The 26,185-nt window shown below is 44.7% G+C and overlaps 1 protein-coding gene across 8 annotated transcripts in view; it reads left to right on the top strand.

The window, feature by feature from the left end:
• Window positions 1–26,185, top strand: part of LAMA2 (laminin subunit alpha 2) — a 1,276,598-nt gene that overhangs the window by 813,825 nt on the left and 436,588 nt on the right. For all 8 annotated transcript variants that reach the window (XM_063917336.1, XM_063917337.1, XM_063917331.1 and 5 more), the window contains one exon: window positions 9,114–9,293. In XM_063917336.1, coding sequence (XP_063773406.1) covers window positions 9,114–9,293 — 180 coding nt within the window. The remainder of the gene's footprint in view (window positions 1–9,113; window positions 9,294–26,185) is intronic.

Raw genomic sequence — 26,185 nt, 5'->3', positions numbered from 1 at the left:
TATTCGGATTAGATTGTAAGCACCGCGTAGGTCAATCTTGGAAAAAATGGTGGCAGTACGAAGCTGGTCAAACAAAACCGAAATGAGAGGCAGTGGGTACGAGTTTTTAATCGTGATACGGTTCAATTCCCTGAAGTCGATGCAGGGTCACAACGAACCGTCCTTTTTACCCACGAAAAAGAACCCCGACCCAACTGGGGACTGTGAGGGTCTGATAAATCCCTTAGCCAAGTTCTCCTGAATGTACTCTGCCATAGCCTGAGTCTCAGGACGTGACAGGGAGTACAACCTGCTCTTGGTAAGCTTAGCATCCGGCAACAAATCAATGGCACAGTCATAGGGGCGATGGGGAGGTAGTACCTCCGCAACTTTTTTGGAGAACACATCCGCAAAATCTGCATAACATCCTGGCAATCCTGGCAAACTTAGCTGCGAGAGCCTGACTGGAAGGCTCAAGCAACTCCTGAAACAATCACTACCCCTACTAAGAATCTCCCCAGAGACCCAGTCAAATTGAGGGTTATGGGCCCTTAACCAGGGTAACCCCAAAACCAATGGGGCAAAAGAACAGACAGTCACATAAAAAGACAATTTTTCAGAGTGTGTGGCTCCAATAAACAAAGGAATTTGGCTGGTGCAGGAGGTAATTTTACCCTGGGACAATGGTTCCCCGTTTAACCCACAGATCTCAATCTCTGATGCCAAAGGTACTGAGGGAACAGAGTGTTCCAGGGCAAATTGACGGTCCATGAAAACCCCATCAGCCCCACTGTCAACAAAGGACTCAGTCTTGACAGTTTGACCGAGGATCTCCAAAGTCACCTGAATGAGAAAAGTCTTTTTAGGAAATTCTGACTTCTGGCCTGACAGGATATTTCCCATCACCCTCAGGCCCTGAAGTTTTCCGGTTTTTCTGGGCATGATACTACAACATGACCTTTATTCCCACAGTACAAACACAAACCCTGCTGTCTCCTCCGCGTCTTCTCACGCGAGGAGAGGCGGGTAGCCCCAATCTGCATAGGCTCCTCGGAATATTCCTCAGAGTCTGAGGTTCCCTTGGGAAAAAAGGAAACTGCGGTCTCCCTTTCAAGCCTACGCTCTCTCAGCCGTCTATCCACCCGGATGGATAACTGCATGAGCTGATCTAAGCTATCAGGCGAGGGATATTGTACCAGTTGGTCCTTTATCTGGTCAGAAAGGCCCCTTCGGTACTGGTTTCTCAGGGCTGGGTCATTCCACTGGGTATCATGAGCCAACCTCCGAAACTCCGTACTATAAACTTCAGCTGGCCGTCGCCCTTGCTTAAGAACCGTAATCTGAGCCTCGGCTGAAGCCATCTTGTCAGGGTCATCATACAAAATGCCCAGTGCCGTAAAAAAAACATCAACACTTTTAAGCGACAGACAGTCAGGCTGTAACCCATATGCCCAGACCAGTGGGTCTCCTTGTAGCAAGGAAATCACCATGCCCACCCGCTGAATCTCCAACCCAGAAGACTGGGGCCTAAGCCTGAAATATAGCTTACAGCTCTCCTTGAAACAAAAGAACTGCGAGCAATCTCCAGAAAAACGATCCGGGAGATTTAATTTCGGCTCCTTAACCCCTGAACTTGCCGCTGCTGCTGCGGGAGCTCCGCTAGCGGCCTGCGGGGTGTTCATTTTTATGGACATCTCATTAAATTGTCGAGTCAGGACCTGCACCTGATCGACCACCTGTTGCAAAGTATTTTGAGGGGTATGCTCCATATTCCAACAAAATTTCAACAGGAGTAGGGCTGCTGAATATGTTACGCACACCAGTGCTAACAGGAGTATACCGGTGTATGAACAGAGAGGGAAGCGAAGCAAACGAACTCACAGACAGTATAACATAACATACACAGGAGGTGATGAAATAACTAATAAACACAAAGTGAACGGAGAAGCCCAAAGGCTCAGGAATTGGGTGTCTCCCTAGTGTCAGGAATGCTCAGATGGAAGAGAGCGGACAATGAAGCGATGTGTAGTGATTTAACATGTGGAGCACCTGAAATGATGTTGCTAAGAGCAACAGAAAAAACCCCAAAGGGTTACCAACGGGTGTGGGAATAAACTCCTTGGTCAGAGATAGAAATATAGACACAAGGAGAGTATCCACAAACCTAACCCCCACTTGCAGGGCACAGGTTCAGCTTACTGCCACTAAACTGACACCTGGACGCCCTGCACAGTGAGGGAGGATTAAGCAAGCAGGTCTGAGAGTATAGCCGCAAACCTGCTGGGTTCACAGAATAGCAAAAGAACCCCAGCAGGTCAAACAACTGACTCCAGTCTTACTGCTAGGTCCGGATTGGCAGAATGAAGTACCGAATCCCAAGGCCTATTCGCAGTAAGCAACAAGTAAATACAAAGTCACACAGTACTAGCTAACTCTCTGGAACTGACTAACAAACAAAGATTCAGCAGCATTTGCCTAGCCTGAGAGGATGGTTTATATAGCAGGTGCTGTCCACGCCCCACTCAGACCTCACAGACTGTGAGCACAAAACCAGCGCCGGATTCCCTGCCGTGCACAGAGCCTGTAACCACTACACAGTAAAAACCCGGACCGGAGTATCAGCTGCGCTCAGGTTACTTCGCTAACACTTGCCTCCCGGTTGCCATGGCGACGTGGCAGCACAGAGCAGGAGATCCTAACAGTACCCCCCCTCTGACGAGGGGTCAAAGAACCCCTACCACCAGGTTTATCGGGGAACTGCGAGAAGAAAGAGCGTATCAGTCTGGGGGCATGAAGATCACAACTGCGCACCCACGACCGCTCCTCCGGGCCATACCCCTTCCAGTGCACCAAAAATGACAGCCGACCCCGAACCATCTTGGAGTCAAGAACCCTTTCAACCACAAACTCCCTCTGACCCCGTATCAGAAGAGGAGAAGGTCTTCCACTGGAAGAAGGATTACTAACCGCCGGTTTTAAAAGGGAACAATGAAATGTTTTATTGATACCCAATGAACGGGGCAGATCTAACTGAAATGCCACCGGATTGATAACCCTGGTGATCTTATAAGGGCCGATGTACCGGGGGCCAAACTTATGAGATGGCTGTCTCAACTTCAAATTCTTGGTGGACAACCAGACGAAGTCTCCTAATTTGAAGCTGCAGGGTCTTCTCCGCTTATCAAAAACCCTTTTGGTCACTAATGACACAGACACAAGGGCTTTCTTCACTTTCCTCCAAATACCCCTAAGGACCGAAACAACAGAGGAACCACCAGACGTGGAATCCAGGGGGTCAAAAGAATTGGCCTTAGGATGATGCCCATACACACAAAGGAAGGGAGAGATCCCTGTAGCAGAGTGAGCCGCGTTGTTATAGGCAAACTCTGCCATGGACAGATGAGCAACCCAGTCAGTATGACACTTGGAGACATAACACCTGAGGAACTGCTCCAAAGACTGGTTCACCCTCTCAGTCTGCCCATTAGACTGTGGATGGTAGCCTGACGACAAGCTCACAGAAATCTGGAGATCAGAACAAAATGCCCTCCAGAATTTGGCCACAAACTGGGATCCGCGGTCAGAGACCACATCAAGTGGCAACCCGTGGAGGCGCACAACATGCTGCATAAATAACTCAGACAGGCGTCTGGCCGATGGCAACCCAACCAGTGGAACGAAATGCGCCATCTTCGAAAACCTGTCAACGACAACCCAAATGGCTGTCATCTCCGAGGATTTGGGCAAGTCCACCACAAAATCCATGGAAATGTGGGTCCATGGCTTAGACGGAATAGAGAGTGGATGTAATGGTCCGACAGGAACCCCTCTAGGAGTTTTATTTCGGGCACAAACGTCACATGCCCGAACCCACTGATCCACATCCCTAGCCACCGAGGGCCACCACACCGCCCTAGACAGCAACTCCCGAGTTCTGGCAATACCCGGATGCCCTGCCGACCTCTTGGCATGGAATTCCAGGAACACTCGCTGTCTTAACCTAGGAGGCACAAACAAGAGACCTACCGGAAGGTCTGGAGGAGCCTGCTCCTGTGCTCTAAGGACTAATGATAAGAGGTCCTAGGTAATGCCCACTTTAATACATGATGGGGACACAATGGGCAATGGCTCCTCGGTGGTCTCTTGAACTGGTGCAAAACTCCGCGAGAGCGCATCAGCCTTGATGTTTTTTGACCCAGGGTGATATGTTATCAAAAAATTAAAGCGAGCAAAAAACAAAGCCCATCGTGCCTCTCTGGCATTGAGCCGCTTCGCTGACTCTAAATATGCCAGATTCTTATGGTCGGTGAGAATTGAGACCACAAACTTAGCCCCCTCAAGCCAGTGTCTCCACTCCCCGAGTGCATCCTTTATAGCCAACAATTCCCGGTTACCCACATCACAATTCATCTCGGCAGATGAAAATTTACGGGAAAAGTAAGCACAGGGATGAAGGCGATTATCAGACACCCCCATCTGAGAGAGCACTGCCCCAATACCTATCTCAGAGGCATCCACTTCTACCACAAAAGGACGCTCTGGATCTGGGTGTCGCAGCACCTTGGCCGAGACGAATGCCCTTTTGAGACGGGCAAAGGCCGCTTTGGCCTCACAAGACCAGTGAGCAACATCCGCCCCATTCTTAGTGAGTGCCACCAAGGGGGCCACTATAGACGAAAATCCAGCGATAAACCGTCTATAAAAATTCGCAAAGCCCAGAAAACGCTGAAGCGCCTTCAAACTAGTGGGCTGCACCCAATCCAGGACTGCCTGTACCTTAGAACCCTCCATTTGGAAACCTTCTGAGGAGATAATATACCCTAGAAATGCGATTTGCTGGACTTCAAACTCGCACTTCTCCAGCTTCGCCCCAAGCTGGTGGTCTCTGAGTTTCTGGAGGACTAAGCGTACATGCTTCCGATGTTCCTCCAGGGAATGAGAGAAGATTAGGATGTCATCTAGATAAACAACTAAGAATCTATCCAAATATTCCCTGAGCACATCGTTCATGAATTCCTGGAAGACTGCCGGGGCATTAGAGAGCCCAAAAGGCATCACCAAATATTCATAATGCCCTGAGTGGGTATTAAAGGCAGTCTTCCATTCATCCCCCTCTCTTATTCGGATTAGATTGTAAGCACCGCGTAGGTCAATCTTGGAAAAAATGGTGGCAGTACGAAGCTGGTCAAGCAAAACCAAAATGAGAGGCAGTGGGTACGAGTTTTTAATCGTGATACGGTTCAATTCCCTGAAGTCGATGCAGGGTCACAACGAACCGTCCTTTTTACCCACGAAAAAGAACCCCGACCCAACTGGGGACTGTGAGGGTCTGATAAATCCCTTAGCCAAGTTCTCCTGAATGTACTCTGCCATAGCCTGAGTCTCAGGACGTGACAGGGAGTACAACCTGCTCTTGGGAAGCTTAGCATCCGGCAACAAATCAATGGCACAGTCATAGGGGCGATGGGGAGGTAGTACCTCCGCAACTTTTTTGGAGAACACATCCGCAAAATCTGCATAACATCCTGGCAATCCTGGCAAACTTAGCTGCGAGAGCCTGACTGGAAGGCTCAAGCAACTCCTGAAACAATCACTACCCCAACTAAGAATCTCCCCAGAGACCCAGTCAAATTGAGGGTTATGGGCCCTTAACCAGGGTAACCCCAAAACCAATGGGGCAAAAGAACAGACAGTCACATAAAAAGACAATTTTTCAGAGTGTGTGGCTCCAATAAACAAAGGAATTTGGCTGGTGCAGGAGGTAATTTTACCCTGGGACAATGGTTCCCCGTTTAACCCACAGATCTCAATCTCTGATGCCAAAGGTACTGAGGGAACAGAGTGTTCCAGGGCGAATTGACGGTCCATGAAAACCCCATCAGCCCCACTGTCAACAAAGGACTCAGTCTTGACAGTTTGACCGAGGATCTCCAAAGTCACCTGAATGAGAAAAGTCTTTTTAGGAAATTCTGACTTCTGGCCTGACAGGATATTTCCCATCACCCTCAGGCCCTGAAGTTTTCCGGTTTTTCTGGGCATGATACTACAACATGACCTTTATTCCCACAGTACAAACACAAACCCTGCTGTCTCCTCCGCGTCTTCTCACGCGAGGAGAGGCGGGTAGCCCCAATCTGCATAGGCTCCTCGGAATATTCCTCAGAGTCTGAGGTTCCCTTGGGAAAAAAGGAAACTGCGGTCTCCCTTTCAAGCCTACGCTCTCTCAGCCGTCTATCCACCCAGATGGATAACTGCATGAGCTGATCTAAGCTATCAGGCGAGGGATATTGTACCAGTTGGTCCTTTATCTGGTCAGAAAGGCCCCTTCGGTACTGGTTTCTCAGGGCTGGGTCATTCCACTGGGTATCATGAGCCAACCTCCGAAACTCCGTACTATAAACCTCAGCTGGCCGTCGCCCTTGCTTAAGAACCGTAATCTGAGCCTCGGCTGAAGCCATCTTGTCAGGGTCATCATACAAAATGCCCAGTGCCGTAAAAAAAACATCAACACTTTTAAGCGACGGACAGTCAGGCTGTAACCCATATGCCCAGACCTGTGGGTCTCCTTGTAGCAAGGAAATCACCATGCCCACCCGCTGAATCTCCGACCCAGAAGACTGGGGCCTAAGCCTGAAATATAGCTTACAGCTCTCCTTGAAACAAAAGAACTGCGAGCAATCTCCAGAAAAACGATCCGGGAGATTTACTTTCGGCTCCTTAACCCCTGAACTTGCCGCTGCTGCTGCGGGAACTCCGCTAGCGGCCTGCGGGGTGTTCATTTTTATGGACATCTCATTAAATTGTCGAGTCAGGACCTGCACCTGATCGACCACCTGTTGCAAAGTATTTTGAGGGGTATGCTCCATATTCCCACAAAATTTCAACAGGAGTAGGGCTGCTGAATATGTTACGCACACCAGTGCTAACAGGAGTATACCGGTGTATGAACAGAGAGGGAAGCGAAGCAAACAAACTCACAGACAGTATAACATAACATACACAGGAGGTGATGAAATAACTAATAAACACAAAGTGAACGGAGAAGCCCAAAGGCTCAGGAATTGGGTGTCTCCCTAGTGTCAGGAATGCTCAGATGGAATAGAGCGGACAATAAAGCGATGTGTAGTGATTTAACATGTGGAGCACCTGAAATGATGTTGCTAAGAGCAACAGAAAAAACCCCAAAGGGTTACCAACGGGTGTGGGAATAAACTCCTTGGTCAGAGATAGAAATATAGACACAAGGAGAGTATCCACAAACCTAACCCCCACTTGCAGGGCACAGGTTCAGCTTACTGCCACTAAACTGACACCTGGACGCCCTGCACAGTGAGGGAGGATTAAGCAAGCAGGTCTGAGAGTATAGCCGCAAACCTGCTGGGTTCACAGAATAGCAAAAGAACCCCAGCAGGTCAAACAACTGACTCCAGTCTTACTGCTAGGTCCGGATTGGCAGAATGAAGTACCGAATCCCAAGGCCTATTCGCAGTAAGCAACAAGTAAATACAAAGTCACACAGTACTAGCTAACTCTCTGGAACTGACTAACAAACAAAGATTCAGCAGCATTTGCCTAGCCTGAGAGGATGGTTTATATAGCAGGTGCTGTCCACGCCCCACTCAGACCTCACAGACTGTGAGCACAAAACCAGCGCCGGATTCCCTGCCGTGCACAGAGCCTGTAACCACTACACAGTAAAAACCCGGACCGGAGTATCAGCTGCGCTCAGGTTACTTCGCTAACACTTGCCTCCCGGTTGCCATGGCGAAGTGGCAGCACAGAGCAGGAGATCCTAACACAGCGGGCCCTGAATGCTCCAAAGCTCAGTGCAGAAAGCAGGCAAGTTTGATGCACGCACCTGTGGGAACAGAGCCTCGTCGGCCAGGGCCTCAAATCCAACACCTGGGGCATGTGACCCCTTAGCCCTCCCCGCCCTAGTTGCGGCCCTGACCACAGGACCACAATCATACATGACCAAAGTCAATTTCATGGGATGACAATTAGCTTATGTTTTGGGGACACCTGGGGGAAACCCATGTAATCACTGAGAGAACTTGTAAAGTCTATGAACATTGAACCCTGGTGGGAATCAAACCCATAGCTCTGGTTCTACAAGGACTAAATATTATTACTGTCCCCCATATCACTGTACCATCCCTACAGGTTACAACATAATTGTGCTTATTTCACCTTATTCTTTTAAAATATATTATGTACTGTATATTAAAAGAAAATTTAAACAAAATTAGAAATGCACTAAAGTAAATCCAGGTTTCATTTTCATATCCAGTCATGTACTTAGGGTTTTCAGCAAATTTTGATTTGACATTATTTCCTGATTTACATGTTATTTTAGTCAATGGACTATGAGCTAAAATAGCATAAAAAGTTTAGTGTATTGTTTCATACTTCTGAATTTAATACGTAAATTAAGTTTGGATGGTCTTTGAAAGGATCATTTCATTTATGGAAACATTTTTTATTCTGCTAAATCCTAAAATATATATTTGTAAATAAATCTAGCTAGTAATTACATGTCCATGGAAGACTCCCTTTTGACCTCTAGAGATAAAGTGACTGAATTTATCGCCACATGGCTCCCTTGGTTGAAATATAAAACTTCGGCTTCCTATAATGACTATATATTTTTAGCGAGTAGATGAGGCTTCTTACCCCATTTCACTGCAGGCACTCAGATATGTTTTCACTAAGACACCTCGGAATCTGGCCAGCCTTCTTCTCACTTTCTTCTTCTACTCTGTTTAACGCCTTTTCCCACTCCCTACCCCCTCTTTCTCTTCCTTTTTTATTCCTACCCTAAATTGAAGTACATACCGATTTAATTAGATTTGTAACTTACTTTCTAATCCTTTTCTTCTATACAATGGACCTATGTTTATGTAGTGACCTACTGGAGTTAATGTACATGTATACAATTACTTCTTTTGTAATGTCACTTTTACTCATTCTCTCCGGTTCGTTGAATGATTTCCGATTATGTACTGGAATGTATTTTTTATTGTTCTAAAAAAAAACAGAATATGCAAAAAAATCTAGCTAGTAGCTACATATTTGTTTTGTTTCATTTTCTACAATTCTTTTTTTCTAAAATTTCTCTACTATTTTTTGTCAAGCAAACACTAAAGCCTGATCAGACAGTGCTGGAATTGACAGACTTTACCCTGCAGCAAAGGACCACTAAAGGTGTATTTTACCAGCATCCAGAGATAATAGCACTCATTGATCAAGTAAATCAAGACCTGCAATCTGAACCATTCTATTGGAAACTGCCACAGCAATTTCAGGGTCGAAAGGTAAAAAAAAAAAAAAAAAAAAATGTGTCTTGTATAAACTACTGTACTATGCTATACTGTTTGAAGAATGGTATACTCCACACCTTTCTATTATTTTCATATGCACATGCCATGCTTTTCTTGAGCATTGAAAATAATTTATTTCTTCTATTGCAAATTCTTTTTTCAAGTGATTGCCTATTTTTCAACTAAAAAAGAGCAGTGTAGCTAAATGTGGCTATTGTTATGCTATTTATTTCATTTACTTCCATAAGACGGGTGTGGTATGCCTCCGTAGGACATGTGTAAAAGATTTAAGAGGAGATTGCTAAACCAGTTACGTCCTCCCTGGGGTTACGTTAGGTAACATGAAAAGTTTTGAGGGTCAGAATCCTGAACAGGGAGTAGTGACCAGGAGGTGTGACCAGGGAAGTTGGCAAAACCACAATAGGAGTACAGCCATTTTTTCTAATTAAGAGCCCCCTCATTTTGCCTTTATATACCACCACATAGCTACTGCATGCATCAATATATGACCTCAGCCTCTATATGTCAGCCCATATCTGCCCCTCATGACCCTTTATATGGCATCAGAGTCTCACTAATGCCCACATACTACAGTATAAATACCAGAACCCCCTCATGGTCCATTATGTCATAAATCCCTCTCATGCCCCTATATACGCCAGAGCCCCCTCATGCCATTTTATATGGAACCAAAGACCACCTCATGTCCCTTATATGCCAGAGCCCCATCTTTGTATGCCAACAGTGCCCATCTCCTTATTGCAGTTAGTCAGCAGCTAGATTATGCCTGTCCCGGACCTACCCTCGTTCATCGCACAGATACACTCTGACAGATCCTTACCTGTCCAGCACTAATCCAGGTCCAGGCAGCATTCCTATTTCTATTCTTCAGCTTGCAGATATGCTAGGCCAGCACAGTACTCCATCAAGTCCGCCTGCATAATCACAAGCAGTAGCCTCCTCCCCGCCATCAGTTTATGCTGTCCCCGCTCCCACATCACAATGTCTGTGCTTATGGCCAAAGAAGGACTCTGAGTCACACAGTCTCTGCCAGAGGCCAGGCCTCAGATTTCTGCCAGACACAACCTAGACGAGAATATCAAGCCTCTGGACAGATCATGTGATTCTCAGACTCTCTGGGGTGGTAATACTTTGAGCCACACTATACAGCTTTTTTTCTGTTGGTTTGTGTCGGGATGGCGGTTCCAGAATGAAGATTTGATATGCGATATTTACTTACAAACCACACAAAAAAATGCTAAACACATGCAGTTTTATAAAATTGCATTTTAGTAACTCACTTAACATTAGTTGTAGACATCCAAATATATATGTTTTGTAATGTTAAAGTTGACATTCTTTGGCATCTTAAAATTTTGAAAAGTATATAGGAGCAATATATAGAAACAAGAAACTAAATAAAATCCTGCACAGCACTGATTATGATTTGCTTGTAATGTACTGTAGCATTGCAGTTAGCTGCTTATAATGCAGGAAGTATCTATTCTGTTTGTACTGTATGGGAAAATTATATTGATATTTAGAATGCAATCAGATTGACTTCATTGTAGTAATTGGACTTTCTTGGAATATAGATGATATTTTATTTTTCTTTTGTGCTTATGTTTTCCCCACTGTTTTGCAGTTTCATTAATCACATCAATTGTGGCATTTAATAAAAGGGAATTTTGCATGTTCTGCCTATGGAAGAAATATTTTAATTTAAAATATTTTTCTATCATCTATTTAAAAGAGGATTTCTTTTTTTCATTTTATTTTATTTTAATTCTTAGTACAGATTTATGATGGAAGTTAAAAAATTGTTTATTGTAGAGACAGACTGGTTTATTTGTGCAAAGAAATATGTGTATTACAACAGTTCTTGTAGTTACATTGCTGTCTTCAATACTGATGTAATCAATGGGGGTCATTCCGAGTTGAGCGTAGCTGTGTTAAATTTAGCACAGCTACGATCAGGCACTCAGACATGCGGGTGGACACCCAGCACAGGGCTAGTCCACCCCGAATGTTAGTGCCGCCCCCCCTCCTGCAGAAATGCAAAAGCATTGCACAGCGGCGATGCTTTTGCATTTGAGGAGTAACTCCTGGCCAGCGCAGCTCCTGCGGCTGGCCGGGAGAACCTCTTCGCTGCCTGGGTCACAGCGACTGTGTGTGATGTCATGCAGCCGCCATGGCCCATCCACCCAATGGTCATGGACCGCGCCACCAAAACGGCGGCTTAACGCCGCCATTCAGCCCCCTCCTGCCCAGCAACCACCTTTGCCTGTCAATCAGGCAGAGGCGATCTCTAAGCAACGACGGACTTCGGCCATCTGGCATGCACCGGCACACTGCGGCACCGGCGCATGCACAGTTCTGACCCGATCGCTGTGCTGCAGCGAGCAATCAGGTCAGAATGACCCCTCAATGTCCCATCATCTACATGGTACTAAACCTTTCTATTAGACAATCTACATTGAACACAATTTATTACCAAAGTACCCCAAATATGCGGGGTGTGCAATAAGTTTCCAGATGTGCAGTGCATACAGTAGGTGAAGTACACACAATCTGACTGTCTGGTTGTGAATTGTAATTTCTGACTAAAGCTCCTGTGAAATGTAAAGGCGTACAAGCAGCACTGCACACCGAAGAGGTCAGCAAGGTCACTACCTTCACAAACTAGTTATGGATTTCAACAGAGGACATGATCTTATATGACAACAAGAGTGGTCTGCAACAGCAGGAGAGTTTTGACTGACTGCAAGATGCTTTTGGGGAGGAAGCAACTACTGTGTTTAAGTGTTTTGCAGAATTTCGGTGCAGGAGATGGTCCCTGGGAAGATGAGGGCACTGCAGCTGACCTGTGTCCGCCATCACTGGGGACAACATTGCTGCCATGCAGGCCATAGCTGAGATGGACGCCAAGGTGACCATGGCCCAGTTAGATAAGGTTATGGCCATCTCATCGTGATCCATCTGCTTGAGACTCCACAAAAATCTTGGCCTGAGTAAGGTTTCTGCACATTGGGTTCCCTATCAGCTGACTCAAGAGCAGAAGGAGGCTCAGGTGACTTGGTGCCACAACAAGCTTGCCAGGTTTGATGATGGTTGCCCAAACTCTGTCTGGGAGAATATCAGTGGCAGTGATTCGTGGATCGACAGTTTCAACCCTGAGGCCAAACAACAGTCGGCCCAGTGGACCACAGTTAAATGTGCAACGCCACAGAAGTTCCAACAAGAATGCAGTGTGGCCAAGCAGATGATGGCTCTTTTTGTGTCCATGACTGGTTCTGTAGCTACCGTACCTCTCATGCAGTATCTCATCATCACTGTGGACTGGTATGCCAACCAATGCCTGCCACAAGTGCTGGTATTCATTCCCAGGCTCCATACAAGAACTCGTGCTCATGGTGGTCTTCACAACATTGCATATGCTCACAAGTTACAGGAAAGTGGTGAATTTTCTGGCCCATGAACACATCCAGGAGCTTGGCCATCTGCTGTACAGTCCAGAACTGGCCCCCTGTGACTTCTGTGTGTTCCCACAAATCAAATGCAAGATACATGATATTTGTTTTGAGTCACTGGAAGCTGCAGTGGAGACCTTAAGCCAGCATGAAGAAGACATACCTGCTTTGGAAGCCAAGATGTTCACCAGCTGGTTTGAGCATTTGCACCTTTGCATAGACTCCTCTCGCGAATACTTTGGGAAAAAAAAGTATTTTCACTTTGTTTGTAAAATCTTTGTGCATCCAAAAACGTATTGCACACCCCTCATATCTAAGAATTTAACCTCAACTTTAACTACACCACTCTTTTGAAAATCATTGGATTGCCTTCCTACAGCAACCCACACATGTTTAATCCCTTTAAATAGCAAATATATCTTAAGGATGCATTTGATAATCATTACGCTCAGGTATTATTGTACAAATGATTGTCTCCTTTTCAAAATCTCTCTGGAGGGAAAACTATTATGGCTACCAGACACAGGATCATACAGTTTTCAGCATATCATATAATGGGAAAAGAGACAGAGAGAGAAGAGGGGGGAGGGGAGAAGAGGGAGTTGCAGTCCTGATTGATATCAGAGGGCCTATTCAAAGACTTTCTAATCACTACTTCATGTGTCATCTGGCTGTGGTTGCCATGGTAGTCTATGACGTTTTGCAGGATTATATAATCAGTGATAACAGCATGCAAAAACAAACCAAGGAGAAACTGTAAATATTCTGATTCTTTGTATAGCCTACCACAGTGATTTACATAAGAAAAATAAACTCTTACCTCAGTTTTTTTGGCATTGCTGCTTCAAGCTCTACTCTCACTAAACATGTACATGTCATCTCATTAAATATAATAAAGATAGGTTTTGTCATCACATCCTTAATGAAACCACAACTCTCCTTTCTTGTATTACTATTCAGTATTCCCCTTTTCTGTATTCCTGGCAGAAAGATATTGTACATTTAAATAACATAGAATTCCAGTAAATTCCCACTAGGCATGCTGACTTTACCCTTTTGTTATAGGGAATAAAAATTGAAAGGATATTTACACCTTGTCTACAAGATAATATATTAACATGGTCACCACTCCCAAGCCTGCCTTACTAAGGATTCATGTGTGTGACTTTCTGTCAATACCAGCACATAAATTCACTCTTGTTTTTTAATACACTTTGGATCATTTTATGGGTCACTGCAAATACCTGTATAAATATATGCAGTGAACAGTGATCCAAATTAAACTGTATTAGGTCGAGTACTTTTGGTGACAGTGCCCAGTCCTCAGGACCGCACAGATACAGATACGTGAGGATGGGGCGCTGTCCACGAAAGTACTCAACATAATACAGTTTTATTTGCATCACTGCTGACAACGAGTGCCATCATTATACTGATATATTAATCGAGGATTCTGCTGTACCGGAGCACGTTGCTGTATATCAGTGAGTGACGGCATAGTATGGACATTTATTTATATATATATATATATATATATATATATATATATATTAGAGATGAGCGGGTTTCGTTCTCAGAGAACCGCACCCCCAACGAACTTCACCACCCGAGCCCGGATCCGAGTCAGGCTCGGGTTTTCCCGCCTGACTCGGAAACCAGAACGAGGCAAAACGTCATCATCCTGCTGTCGGATTCTCGCGGGGTTTGGATTCCATATAAGGAGCCGTGCGTCGCCGCCATTTTCACTCCAGTATTGGAGAGTGTAGAGAGAGGACGTGTCTCCATCTTGTGCTGCATCAGTCCAGTCACAGTGGTTGTGTCCTCTGCTGCCATATGTCCAGTGCTGCTGTATAAGTCCAGTCCAGTGGTGCTGTGTTGTGCTGCATCAGTCCAGTAGTGGTGTCTTGTGCTGCACCAGTCCAGTCACAGTGGTGGTGTACTCTGCCGCCATATGTCCAGTGCTGCTGTATAAGTTAAGTCCAGTGGTGCTGTGTTGTGCTGCATCAGTTCAATGGTGGTGTATTGTGCTGCATCAGTCCAGTCACAGTGGTGGTGTCCTCTGCTGCCATATGTCCAGTGCTGCTGTATAGGTCCAGTCCATTGGTGCTGTGTTGGGCTGCATCATTTCAATGGTGGTGTACTGTATTGTGCTGCATCAGTCCAGTCACAGTGGTGGTGTCCTCTGCTGCCATATGTGCAGTGCTGCTGTATAAGTCCAGTCCATTGCAGTGGTGCTGTGTTGTCCTGCATCAGTCCAGTGGTGGTGTCCCTGTGCTGCTGTATATATCCAGTGGTACTGCCGTATATATCCAGTGATACTGCCGTATATGTCCATTGATATTGCCGTATATATCCAACAGTACTGCCGTATAAATCCAGTGATCCTGCCGTATAATTCCAGTGGTACTGGCGATTAAATCCAGTCTAGTGATACTGCCATATATATGTCCAGTGGTACTGCCGTATAAGTCCAGTGGTACTGCCATATAATTCCAGTGATCCTGCCGTATAATTCCAGTGGTACTGGCGTATAAGTCCAGTGATCCTGCCTTATAATTCCAGTGATCCTGCTGTATAATTCCAGCGGTACTGGCGTATAAATCCAGTCCAGCGATACTGCCGTATATTTCCAGTGGTACTGCTGTATAAGTCCAGTGGTACTGCCGTATAATTCTAGTGATCCTGCCGTATAATTCCAGTGGTACTGGCGTATAAGTCCAGTCCAGTAATACTGCCGTATATGTCCATTGGTACTGCCATATAAGTCCAGTGGTACTGCCGTATAATTCCAGTTATCCTGCCCTATAATTCCAGCGATCCTGCCATATAATTCCAGGGGTACTGGCGTATATATCCAGTGATCCTGCCGTATAATTCCAGTGGTACTGGCGTATAAGTCCAGTGATCCTGCCGTATAATTCCAGTGATCCTGCCATATAATTCCAGTGGTACTGGTGTATAATTCCAGTGGTACTGGCGTATAAGTCCAGCGATCCTGCCATATAATTCCAGTGATCCTGTCGTATAATTCCAGTGATACTTCCGTATATGTCCAGTGGTACTGCCATATAATTCCAGTGATACTGCCGTATATATATATATATATATATATATATATACCCTGTTGCAAAGCGGATTACTGATGCCATAACAACTATGCTGGTGCTAGACGTGCGTCCGCTATCCACCAATAGTGCAGTGGGACTGCAGTGCCAACCCTAGATGGGCCAGGTGTTTGTGCCGCACACTTGTGTCACTTAGCTTAGTCATACAGCAACCTTGGTGCAACTCTTTTTCATTTTTGCATCATGTGCTGTTTGGGGCATGGTTTTTTTAAGTGCCATCCTGTCTGACACTGCCATATAAATCCAGGGGTATTGCTGTATTAGTCCAGGGGTTCTGCTGTATAAGTCCACCAATTGCAGAGTTTTTGAAAAATGACAGGGGCGTGCAGGAGATGCTGTCAGTGGACTGAAAAATTGCGGCCAATTTCGACATTCAGCCACTGCATGCCACTACTAGATGGGCCAGGTGGTTGTGTCGCTTAGCTTAGTCATACAGCAACCTCGGTGCACCCCTTTTTCTTCTTTGCATCATGTGCTGTTTGTGTCCTAGTTTTTGAAAGTGCCCTCCTGTCTGCAACTGCAGTGCCACTCCTTGATGGGCCAGGTGTTTGTGCCGCACACTTGTGTTGCTTAGCTTAGTCATACAGCCACCTCGGTGCAACCTTTTGGCCTAAAAACATTATTGTGAGTTGTTCATAATAGAGTGGAAATGAGTGGAAATGAACGTTATTGAGGTTAATAATACCGTTGGATCAAAATTACCACCAAATTTTGTGATTTTAGGTGTTTTTATGTTTTTTTCAAAAATCATCCAGATCCAAAACCAAAACTAAAACATGAAAGGGTAGTTTTGGCAAAACCAAAACATGAGCGGGGAATTAGAACCAAAACAGAAAACACGAAAAGTGCCTGCCGCACATCTCTAATATATATATACAGTATATATATATGTAATAACCGGACAGCACCGGATCCGTCAGTTATATCAAGCATTATACGCAGGCCATCTCATCACAAACAGCAAGCAGTTCATTTAAAGTTCAGACAGGGGTGGTATTCATGTGACTGCTGGTCAGCTGACCGACAGTCACATGACCTCCTCCACCAGCCCAACGGGTCACTATCCCGATGGTCGGCATGCCGACCAACAGGGACTATTTCCACTCGTGGGTGTCCACGACACCCATAGAGTGGGAATAGAACCCGTGGCGACCGCAGGTCGCCACCGAGCGCAGCGTGGCGAGCGCAGCGAGCCCACAAGGGGCTTGCTGCACTCACCCCTCCCCGACGGGATCCCGGCGTCGGTATGCTGCCGGGATCCCTGCGTCTGTAAGCTGACCGGCGGTCTCCTGACCGCCGGTCAGCAGTACTACACCCTTCAGACAGGGTCATCACAGTAATAACATTCAATCCATTGTTCTTCTCTCTCCAGCACAAACTTTGTTTCGAGTATATCAGATTACAGCAGTTCAGCATTTCCTTCCATTCACTTCAATGGCAATAACAACATAAACAATGATGGGACAGCATTAAATTACATACCTACACAGTCTTTGGGAATCAGTAGTGCGGCGGTCGCAAACTGAGATTCTTGTCGGTGCGTTCTCTCCCTATTCGCTGGGGGCTCTCTGAAGTCTATCTAAATGGGATCTCTCATGGACTCATCACTGGGGGCCTTCTGCCACACGTGGTTTCCTACCACTCACCCAGATAGTCCTGTCCTGCAGAATCACACCTCCTGCCCTGCGCCGAGGGTACCCCTGAAGGTGGGTATCCCATTTGTTTCTTCCACTGATTGCTTATGCTGTTGCTGCTCTTACACTGCAAATCTGGATATCTCTTATTCTTCCTAGCAGCACCTACATACTGCTCCATAATGCCAGGGGCTGTGGGATGCCATGCCTGTCCCACAACCCCAGCATGGGTTCTCTTCCCTGGAAACTTAGCCTGTGTCCATCATGCCTGGTCAGCTCCCACTTTCCAACTCACCAACTGTCCTTTCCTTTGTTCAAAAAAACTCCTCACTTCTTGTCCTACCCCCCTTCATTTAGCAGGGTCTGCCAGAACTGGTTTAACTGGTTTGGGTCATAAACTCCCCAACTCCCTGATAAGAATCAAATGGTTTTTGGAACTTTCTATTATCTCTTGTCTCCTAACATTCCAGTATGCTATATATGGTATGTATATATATATATATATATATATATATATACACACCTATATAAACCAGATTCTGCACATTACCCCACTATCAATATTTATTCAAAATTGTACCATCCCCCACTAAATTATAAAAGAAACACTGACTGGTATTAAATACATATACATTTCACTGATGGCCCAAAGTATTCTTATATCTACATTTATTCGCACAGGGCACATCATGTTGCAGTTCCTGCTATGCTATTACATGCTTCCATTTAGCTTTCCTTTATCTCTTTGGGGTTTCTACAGATGGTAGGCTGACTGAAAACCTTCTGTCCCTTATACCCTCTAAGACCATCTTCTTTTCTACTAACCATCATTTCTAAAGCAGTAACAGATAGAAGTAAGTCTAGTATTCAGAGGAATATGTCTTTCAGTTGTCCCTGTGTGTCTCCCATCTTGAGAGATCCATTAACAGATATACAGAACAGAAAGTAAGATATACAGAAAACCACCTCATGCCCTTTGATATGCACAGTACAGTCCTCTGTTATGCCAAATCTAAAAGACACCAGACTGCTACAATTACTGGCCTTAGCAAAAGATGAAAACATACAGTATCATATATTTTGGGTGCTGCAGTCCCAGACAATTATGAAAGTGATTCACTGTTCAGGACAGGACCTCAAGGAAGATGATTTGACAAATTTATTTTGTAGCTCCCTGGTCTGACAGGATTGTATTACCCAGGGGGCCGCAGGAGCCATATGTGCATAGACTCATCCAATATGGTGACCTCCAGTATGGACTTCACCAAAATGAGCACCATTTGATCACTAGAGGATCCAAAGCTCTGTGTGAGAGTGATTTGGTAGATGCGATTAGGGAAGGAGAGTGCTTTAGCTGGAAGCAACATGCCAGAGGCTAAAAAGGATCTAATTTGGTACCAAAGGCAGTTACTGAAGCAGCAGACAGGAAAATGAGCAAGGAGGCTGTCAGTGGTGGAGAGGAAATGGAGCAAAGGGGCTGTCAGACCATACAAGGTCAGACCTGCCTGGGCTGGGGCTGCCAGAGAACAGCAGCTGAGGAGCTGGACAGTGAGGCAGATCAACCCTCTGTTGCCTGAAGAGTGGGCTGTAGTAAGTAGCAACACACAGCTCCAAGGTGGAGAGAGCAGAGTGGTGCTTACACTGACCTTTTGGGAGAGCCAGACCCGCTGGGTATTCGCAAGCTAGTCTCTGGAGCAAGAGTTAGACCGAGGTCCTTAGTGAATGTCACAAAGGGTGACTATTACCTCTTTTAATTTAATTACATAAAACAAACATGGTTTTAAGTACAAACAACATGAATTTAGTACATTTGCATATTTCCTCTCAGACATATTTGTAGTATTGGGAACAGCATTGCTAGATTGACAAATAAAAGTCAAGAATCCTTAAAGACGTAGAAGTAAATGCTATATAAAGTGCATTCAGAGTATCCAATGTGCATATTCATCTTTCAAAGACATTGCTTGCCACAGTATACAATTGTACTTGTATATTGTATGTGCACCAGCTCCTATGTTACCCAACAACAGATCAAGCGCTCAACAATATTATTGTATATTGTACTGTTTATTTCTGTGCTGCAGTTTGAGAGTGAACGTGTATGTGTAGTTGTAGTTATTATTGAGCAGAGAGGTTTGGACCTTAAGGAGGTTTAAGTAAAAAGTTCAAAGTCCTAGCAGTGGAGTAATTGCTATATTATTAGTAATTTGGAGCTAGAGAGATTGTTTGGTGTTTTCTAGAAGACGGAAGATCGATTGGAGCAAATTGTGTATCAACTATTGGTGCAATTCTTTGATTTTTTTTTTCAGACTGAGTTTTCTTCTATTTTACCATCTATCTAGTACATTATTGTTTTTGCTCATAGTTCTCTGCTTGACATTGATGTTATTTTGTGAAAATATATGCCAGAAATTATGTCTTCTTTATCAATTTCTCTCATTCTCTAAAGTGGTTATGTATTGTCCCAGGTCTATAAAGTATTTCCACGATTTTAGCTGCCAATCGCTGCTATCTCTTTGATAGTTTAAGGGGGATATCCAATTGGCCCTGGTAAATTACTGGGGCTAATTGGATATCCCCCTTAAACTATCTACTAATTGCCCTGGCGGGGGTTATCCTATCACCCCCGATAAGCCAGCACGAGCGGTGGCTTATCGGGGGTTACCTGATGCTGCACAGGATGCCGACTGCTGACAGCTCCTGGTGCAGTACTGCTCCTCCGGTTCCCCCCGGTCACATAAAGCTCCAGCATCATGTGACTGCTGCAGGGAGAGAGGGGGATGTGAACACAGCACTGCCCCTGCTTCTCCGCCGGGGGTCACCGCGCCGCTTGCAGCTTCCGGACCACGGCGCCATGCCTGCAGTCCCAGCCTGCTGCTGCTGCAGTAGGCATGGGACACTACAGGTTGTCCCAGTCATCGGGGATTTTGAGGCAGGCGAAACAAAATCCCCAGAAACAGCCCCATTTTTGTGCGAAAACAGGGCTATTTCTACTGAAACACACAGGTTTCACTGAACCTGTGTGTTTTCGTGAGAAAGGGAGTTTTTTTTACTGGCGATCAATCTGGATAGCCTGTAAAAAATAGTTGGTGAAACATCAGGAAAAAACGTGAAAAAAAACCTTTTTTAGCACCCGATGTTTACCGAGGCTAATAGGAAATCCCCCTAAAAGTTGCCATCATTCTTCCTATATTTAAGACTAGTGTTATTGCTCAGCGGAGCACATTTTACAAAGACAGTAATGCTATCTAATATTGTGATGTATATTTTATATTGTACACATTGATCAGAAAAATTTCACAAGAAGATGCTTGGGGCTGCTAACTCGCAAGCTACATAAAGCAGCCCATGGGAGAATCAGCTGGTCCTGAGATCTAGACCTGCAACCCTGAGTGTTTTCTAGAGTGTGCAATATACGTTATGTATGTATATATATATATATATATATATATATAAAGACAATAGGGCAAATAGCGCTGCTACCTACCTAAGTGACAAGACTAATAATCAAGAAATAATAAGAAAGTTGAAAAATTAGATTAAGAGTTCAAATAACACTTCCCCAAAATTAGGGGGGCAGCTAAAAGAGTTCTCTTGTGTGGACTCTATTTCCCAAGGCCATAAGGTTCAAATATGCAAACGTAGTAGAACCCAGCGCCTTCTGTGTTACGTGATTTTCCAAGTGAAAATTATATAAAATTATGTGTACCGCATCCTATAGATATTCAGGCCTGTCATATGGATGGTATCTCTCTTAATCGCAGTTTTCTGGCTTTCTCCAGTAACTCCGTAAATGGGCCATAAGGAGATTCAAAAAGAGAGCAACAATAGTGTAATATTGCAAACAAGGTGTGCTCATTTAGGAAATTTCAGATGTGATGAATAGTGAGGCAAAGAATGATGCACCCAGTGTTAGGTATAAACGCAAAGTGACTTCCCCACGACTTGAGGTAGTTTAAAAATAATTACCCCTCAGAACTTAAAATTCTTGCATGTAGTTGAGTTCTTTGGGGTATTCATCACCCGTAGTTCAAACTCGGGGAATCCTATTAATAAAATATAATCTCCCGAATGCAGGAAGAAAAACCCATAGTGTAGTAAATTCTTTTTTAGAATTTTTTAATATAAACATACTAAACACAAGATACATATAAAATGGACCCGTACAGTGAGTAAAGAGTATAAAAGCTTATCTGAGATCCTCAGTGGAGGAGTGGATATATCTTGCCCAACATGTTTCGTCCTTTTGCCAGTTCGCTAGGACTTCATCAAGACCACTTTGCGTTTTTACCTAACACTGGGTGCATCATTCTTTGCCTCACTATTCATCACATCTGAAATTTCCTAAATGAGCACACCTTGTTTGCAATATTACACTATTATTGCTCTCTTTTTGAATCTACTTATGGTCCATTTACGGAGATACTGGAGAAAGCCAGAAAACTGCGATTAAGAGAGATACCATCGATATGACAGGCTTGAATATCTATAGGATGCGGTACGCACAATTTTATATCATTTTCACTTGGAAAATCACGTAACACAGAAGGCGCTGGGTTCTACTACGTTTGCATATATATATATATATATATATATATATTTAGAGATGTGCGTCGGACACTTTTTGTGTTTTGGTTCTGGTTCCATGTTCGTGTTTTGGATCTGGATTGGTTTTGCCAAAACCACCGTTCGTGTTTTGGTTTTGGATCTGGATAATTTTTGAAAAAAACATAAAAACGGCTAAAAATCACAGAATTTTGGGGTAATTTTGATCCTACGGTATTATTAACCTCAATAACATTAATTTCCACTCATTTTCACTCTATTCTGAACACCTCACACTTTACAATATTGTTTTTAGGCCAAAAGCTTGCACCGAGGTGGCTGTATGACTAAGCTAAGCGACACAAATGTACGTCACAAACACCTGGCCCATTTAGGAGTAGCACTGCAGTGGAAGACAGGATGGCAGATTTAAAAAATAGGCCCCAAACAACACATGATGCAAAGAAGAAAAAGAGGTGCAATGAGGTAGCTGGATGGCTAAGCTAAGCAACACAAGTGTGCGGCACAAACACCTGGCCCATCTAGGAGTGGCACTGCAGTGGCAGGCATGAAAGACCTTAAAATAAATAGTCCAAAACAGCACATCATGCAAAGAGGTGCAATGAGGTAGCTGTATGACTAAGTTAAGCGACACAAGTGTGCGGCACAAACACCTGGCCCATCTAGGAGTGGTACTGCAGTGGCAGACAGGATGGCACTTAAAAAATAGTCCCCAAACAGCACATCATGCAAAGAAGTAAAAGAGGCGCAATGAGGTAGCTACAGTATATGACTAAGCTAAGTGACACAAGTGTGCGGCACAAACACATGGCCCATCTAGGAGTGGCACTGCAGTGGCAGACAGGATGGCACTTAAAAAATAGTCCCAAAACAGCACATCATGCAAAGAAGTTAATGAGGTGCAATGAGGTAGCGCTATAGCTAAGCTAAGCTACACAAGTGTGCGGCACAAACACCTGGCCCATCTAGGGTTGGCACTGCAGTCGCACTGCACTAATGACGGATACCGGACGCACGCCTAACACCAACATACTGTAGCTGTGAAGGCCTCAGTTATCCGCTTTGCAACAGGATGACTGCTGTCATTTGTCATCTTCCTCACAAAGGACTGTCATTTGCTTAGTTGAAGTAGTACAAGTGGTCTTCCGACTTCCCCTCTGGGATGACGATCAAATCCCAGCAGCAACAACAGCAGCGGCAGCAGCAGTATGAGGAAGTGGTTCTTGATCTTTCCCTATTTTATCCTCCAAATTTTTGTTCTCCATTATTTTTCTGGAGTTATATAACAAAATGCAGCAAAGGAGAGCATACCTCTACACCACACAGGGAAAACCCTGTAAAAAATATTTGGATTAAACATTAATAAGCCCTTTATTTGGAGTAAATAATATAGAGCACAGGACAGCACCACTGAACTTATATGGCAGCACCACTGGACTGGACTTAAACGGCAGTATCACTGGACTGGATTTATACGCCAGTACCACTGGATTTATACGGTAGTACCACTGGACATATATGGCAGTTACACTGGATTTATACGGCAGTATCACTGGACTGGATTTATATGGCAGCACCACTGGACATATATATACAGCAGTACCACTGGACTAATACGGCAGTATCACTGGACTTATATGGCAGTATCACTGGACTAGATTTATAAGCCAGTTCCACTGGATTTATACGGCAGTACCACTGGACATATACGGTAGTATCACTGGAATTATATTGCAGTACCACTGAACATATACGGCAGTATCACTGGTCTGAATTTATACGGCAGTACCACTGGACGTTTACGGCAGTATCACTGGAATTATGTGGCAGTACCACTGTACATATACGGCAGTATTACTGGACTGGATTTATACGCCAGTACCACTGGACATATACGGTAGTATCACTGGAATTATATTGCAGTACCACTGGACATATACGGCAGTATCACTGGTCTGAATTTATACGGCAGTACCACTGGACATTTACGGCAGTATCACTGGAATTATGTGGCAGTACCACTGTACATATACGGCAGTATTACTGGACTGGATTTATACACCAGTACCACTGGATTTATACGGCAGTATAACTGGACTTATACGGCAGTATCACTGGACATATACAGCAGTATCACTGTACTGGATTTATACGCCATTACCACTGGATTTATACAGCAGTATAACTGGATTTATACTGCAGTACCACTGGACATATACGGCAGTATCACTGGACTGGATTTATATGCCAGTACCATTGGATTCATATGTCAGTATCACTGGACTAAAACGGCAGTATCACTGGATATATACGGCAGTATCACTGGACAGATATGGCAGTACCACTGGACTTATACAGTAGTGCAGGAACACCACCACTGGACTGATGCAGGACAACACAGCACCACTGCAATGGACTGGACTTATACAGCAGCACTGGACATATGGCAGCAGAGGACACCACTACTGTGACTGGACTGATGCAGCACAAGACACCACCACTGTACTGATGCAGCACAACACAGCACCACTGGACTGGACTTATACAGCAGCAATGGACATATGGCAGCAGAGGACACCACCACTGTGACTGGACTGATGCAGCACAAGACACTACCACTGTACTGATCAGCACAAGACAGCACTGGAATCACCACCCCACTTTTCCCTCCCGCACAGACACTGAGGACGGAAACAGGTCCTCCTGCTACACTTTCCAACGCCGGAGTGAAAATGGCGGCGTCGCGTGGCACCTTTAAAGGAATCCAAAACCTGCGAGAATCCGACAGCGGAATGATGACGTTTTGCCTAGTTCTGGTTTCCGAGTCTGGCGGGAAAACCCAAGCCAGGCTCGGATCCGCGCTCAGGTAGTGAAGATCGGGGGAGTTTGGTTCTCAGGGAACCGAACCCGCTCATCTCTAATATATATAAACCAATAATATCTGGCACTTAGTATTGCAGAAACTCAATTACTTGCCCTGTTGCCCTCCACTGCAAACTGCATAGCAGTAACTGTATAAGTATTCCATTCGTGGCGGCACTCAGGAAATAAAACAGCAAATACATGTTTCTTCACCACATCAACGTTTCAATTCCTAAGCATTTTCATCAGTCCCAAATACTTTGGCACTGAAATGTTGATGTGGTGAAGAAACCTGTCTTTGCTGTTTTATTTCCTGATTGCCACCGAATGGAAAACTTATATATAGTCCCATATTCCCGGCTCTCCCAATAGTCGCACAAATGCACTGGGTGCCTCCACAGATGATGTAAGAGCAGATCCAAGGGTGCAGCACTCCTGGCGGCTTAAAAATAATTCAATTTCGCAGCAGCATGTAAAGACAACGTTTCGATGCCTATTTTAATGTGCCATTTTCATCAGGTGTGTGTATGTGTGTATATATATATATATATATATATATATATATATATAGCATAGTACACTGCTCAAAAAAATAAAGGGAACACTTAAACAACACATCCTAGATCTGAATGAATGAAATATTCTTATTAAATACTTTGTTCTTTACATAGTTGAATGTGCTGAAAACAAAATCACACAAAAATTATCAATGGAAATCAAATTTATTAACCCATGGAGGTCTGGATTTGGAGTCACACTCAAAATTAAAGTGGAAAAACACACTACAGGCTGATCCAACTTTGATGTAATGACCTTAAAACAAGTCAAAATGAGGCTCAGTAGTGTGTGTGGCCTCCACGTGCCTGTATGACCTCCCTACAATGCCTGGACATGCTCCTGATGAGGTGGCGGATGGTGTCCTGAAGGATCTCCTCCCAGACCTTGACTAAAGCATCCGCCAACTCCTGGACAGTCTGTGGTGCAATGTGGCATTGGTGGATGGAGCGAGACATGGTGTCCCAGATGTGCTCAATTGGCTTCAGGTCTGGGGAACGGGCGGGCCAGTCCATAGCATCAATGCCTTCATCTTGCAGGAACTGCTGACACACTCCAGCCACATGAGGTCTAGCATTGTCTTGCATTAGGAGGATCCCAGGGCCAACCGAACCAGCATATGGTCTCACAAGGGGTCTGAGGATCTCTTCTCAGTACCTAATGGCAGTCAGGCT

This window comes from Pseudophryne corroboree, chromosome 4, assembly GCF_028390025.1.
Source record: "Pseudophryne corroboree isolate aPseCor3 chromosome 4, aPseCor3.hap2, whole genome shotgun sequence".
NCBI classification, from domain to species: Eukaryota; Metazoa; Chordata; class Amphibia; order Anura; family Myobatrachidae; genus Pseudophryne; species Pseudophryne corroboree.
This window is presented reverse-complemented; position numbering and strand designations above follow the sequence as displayed.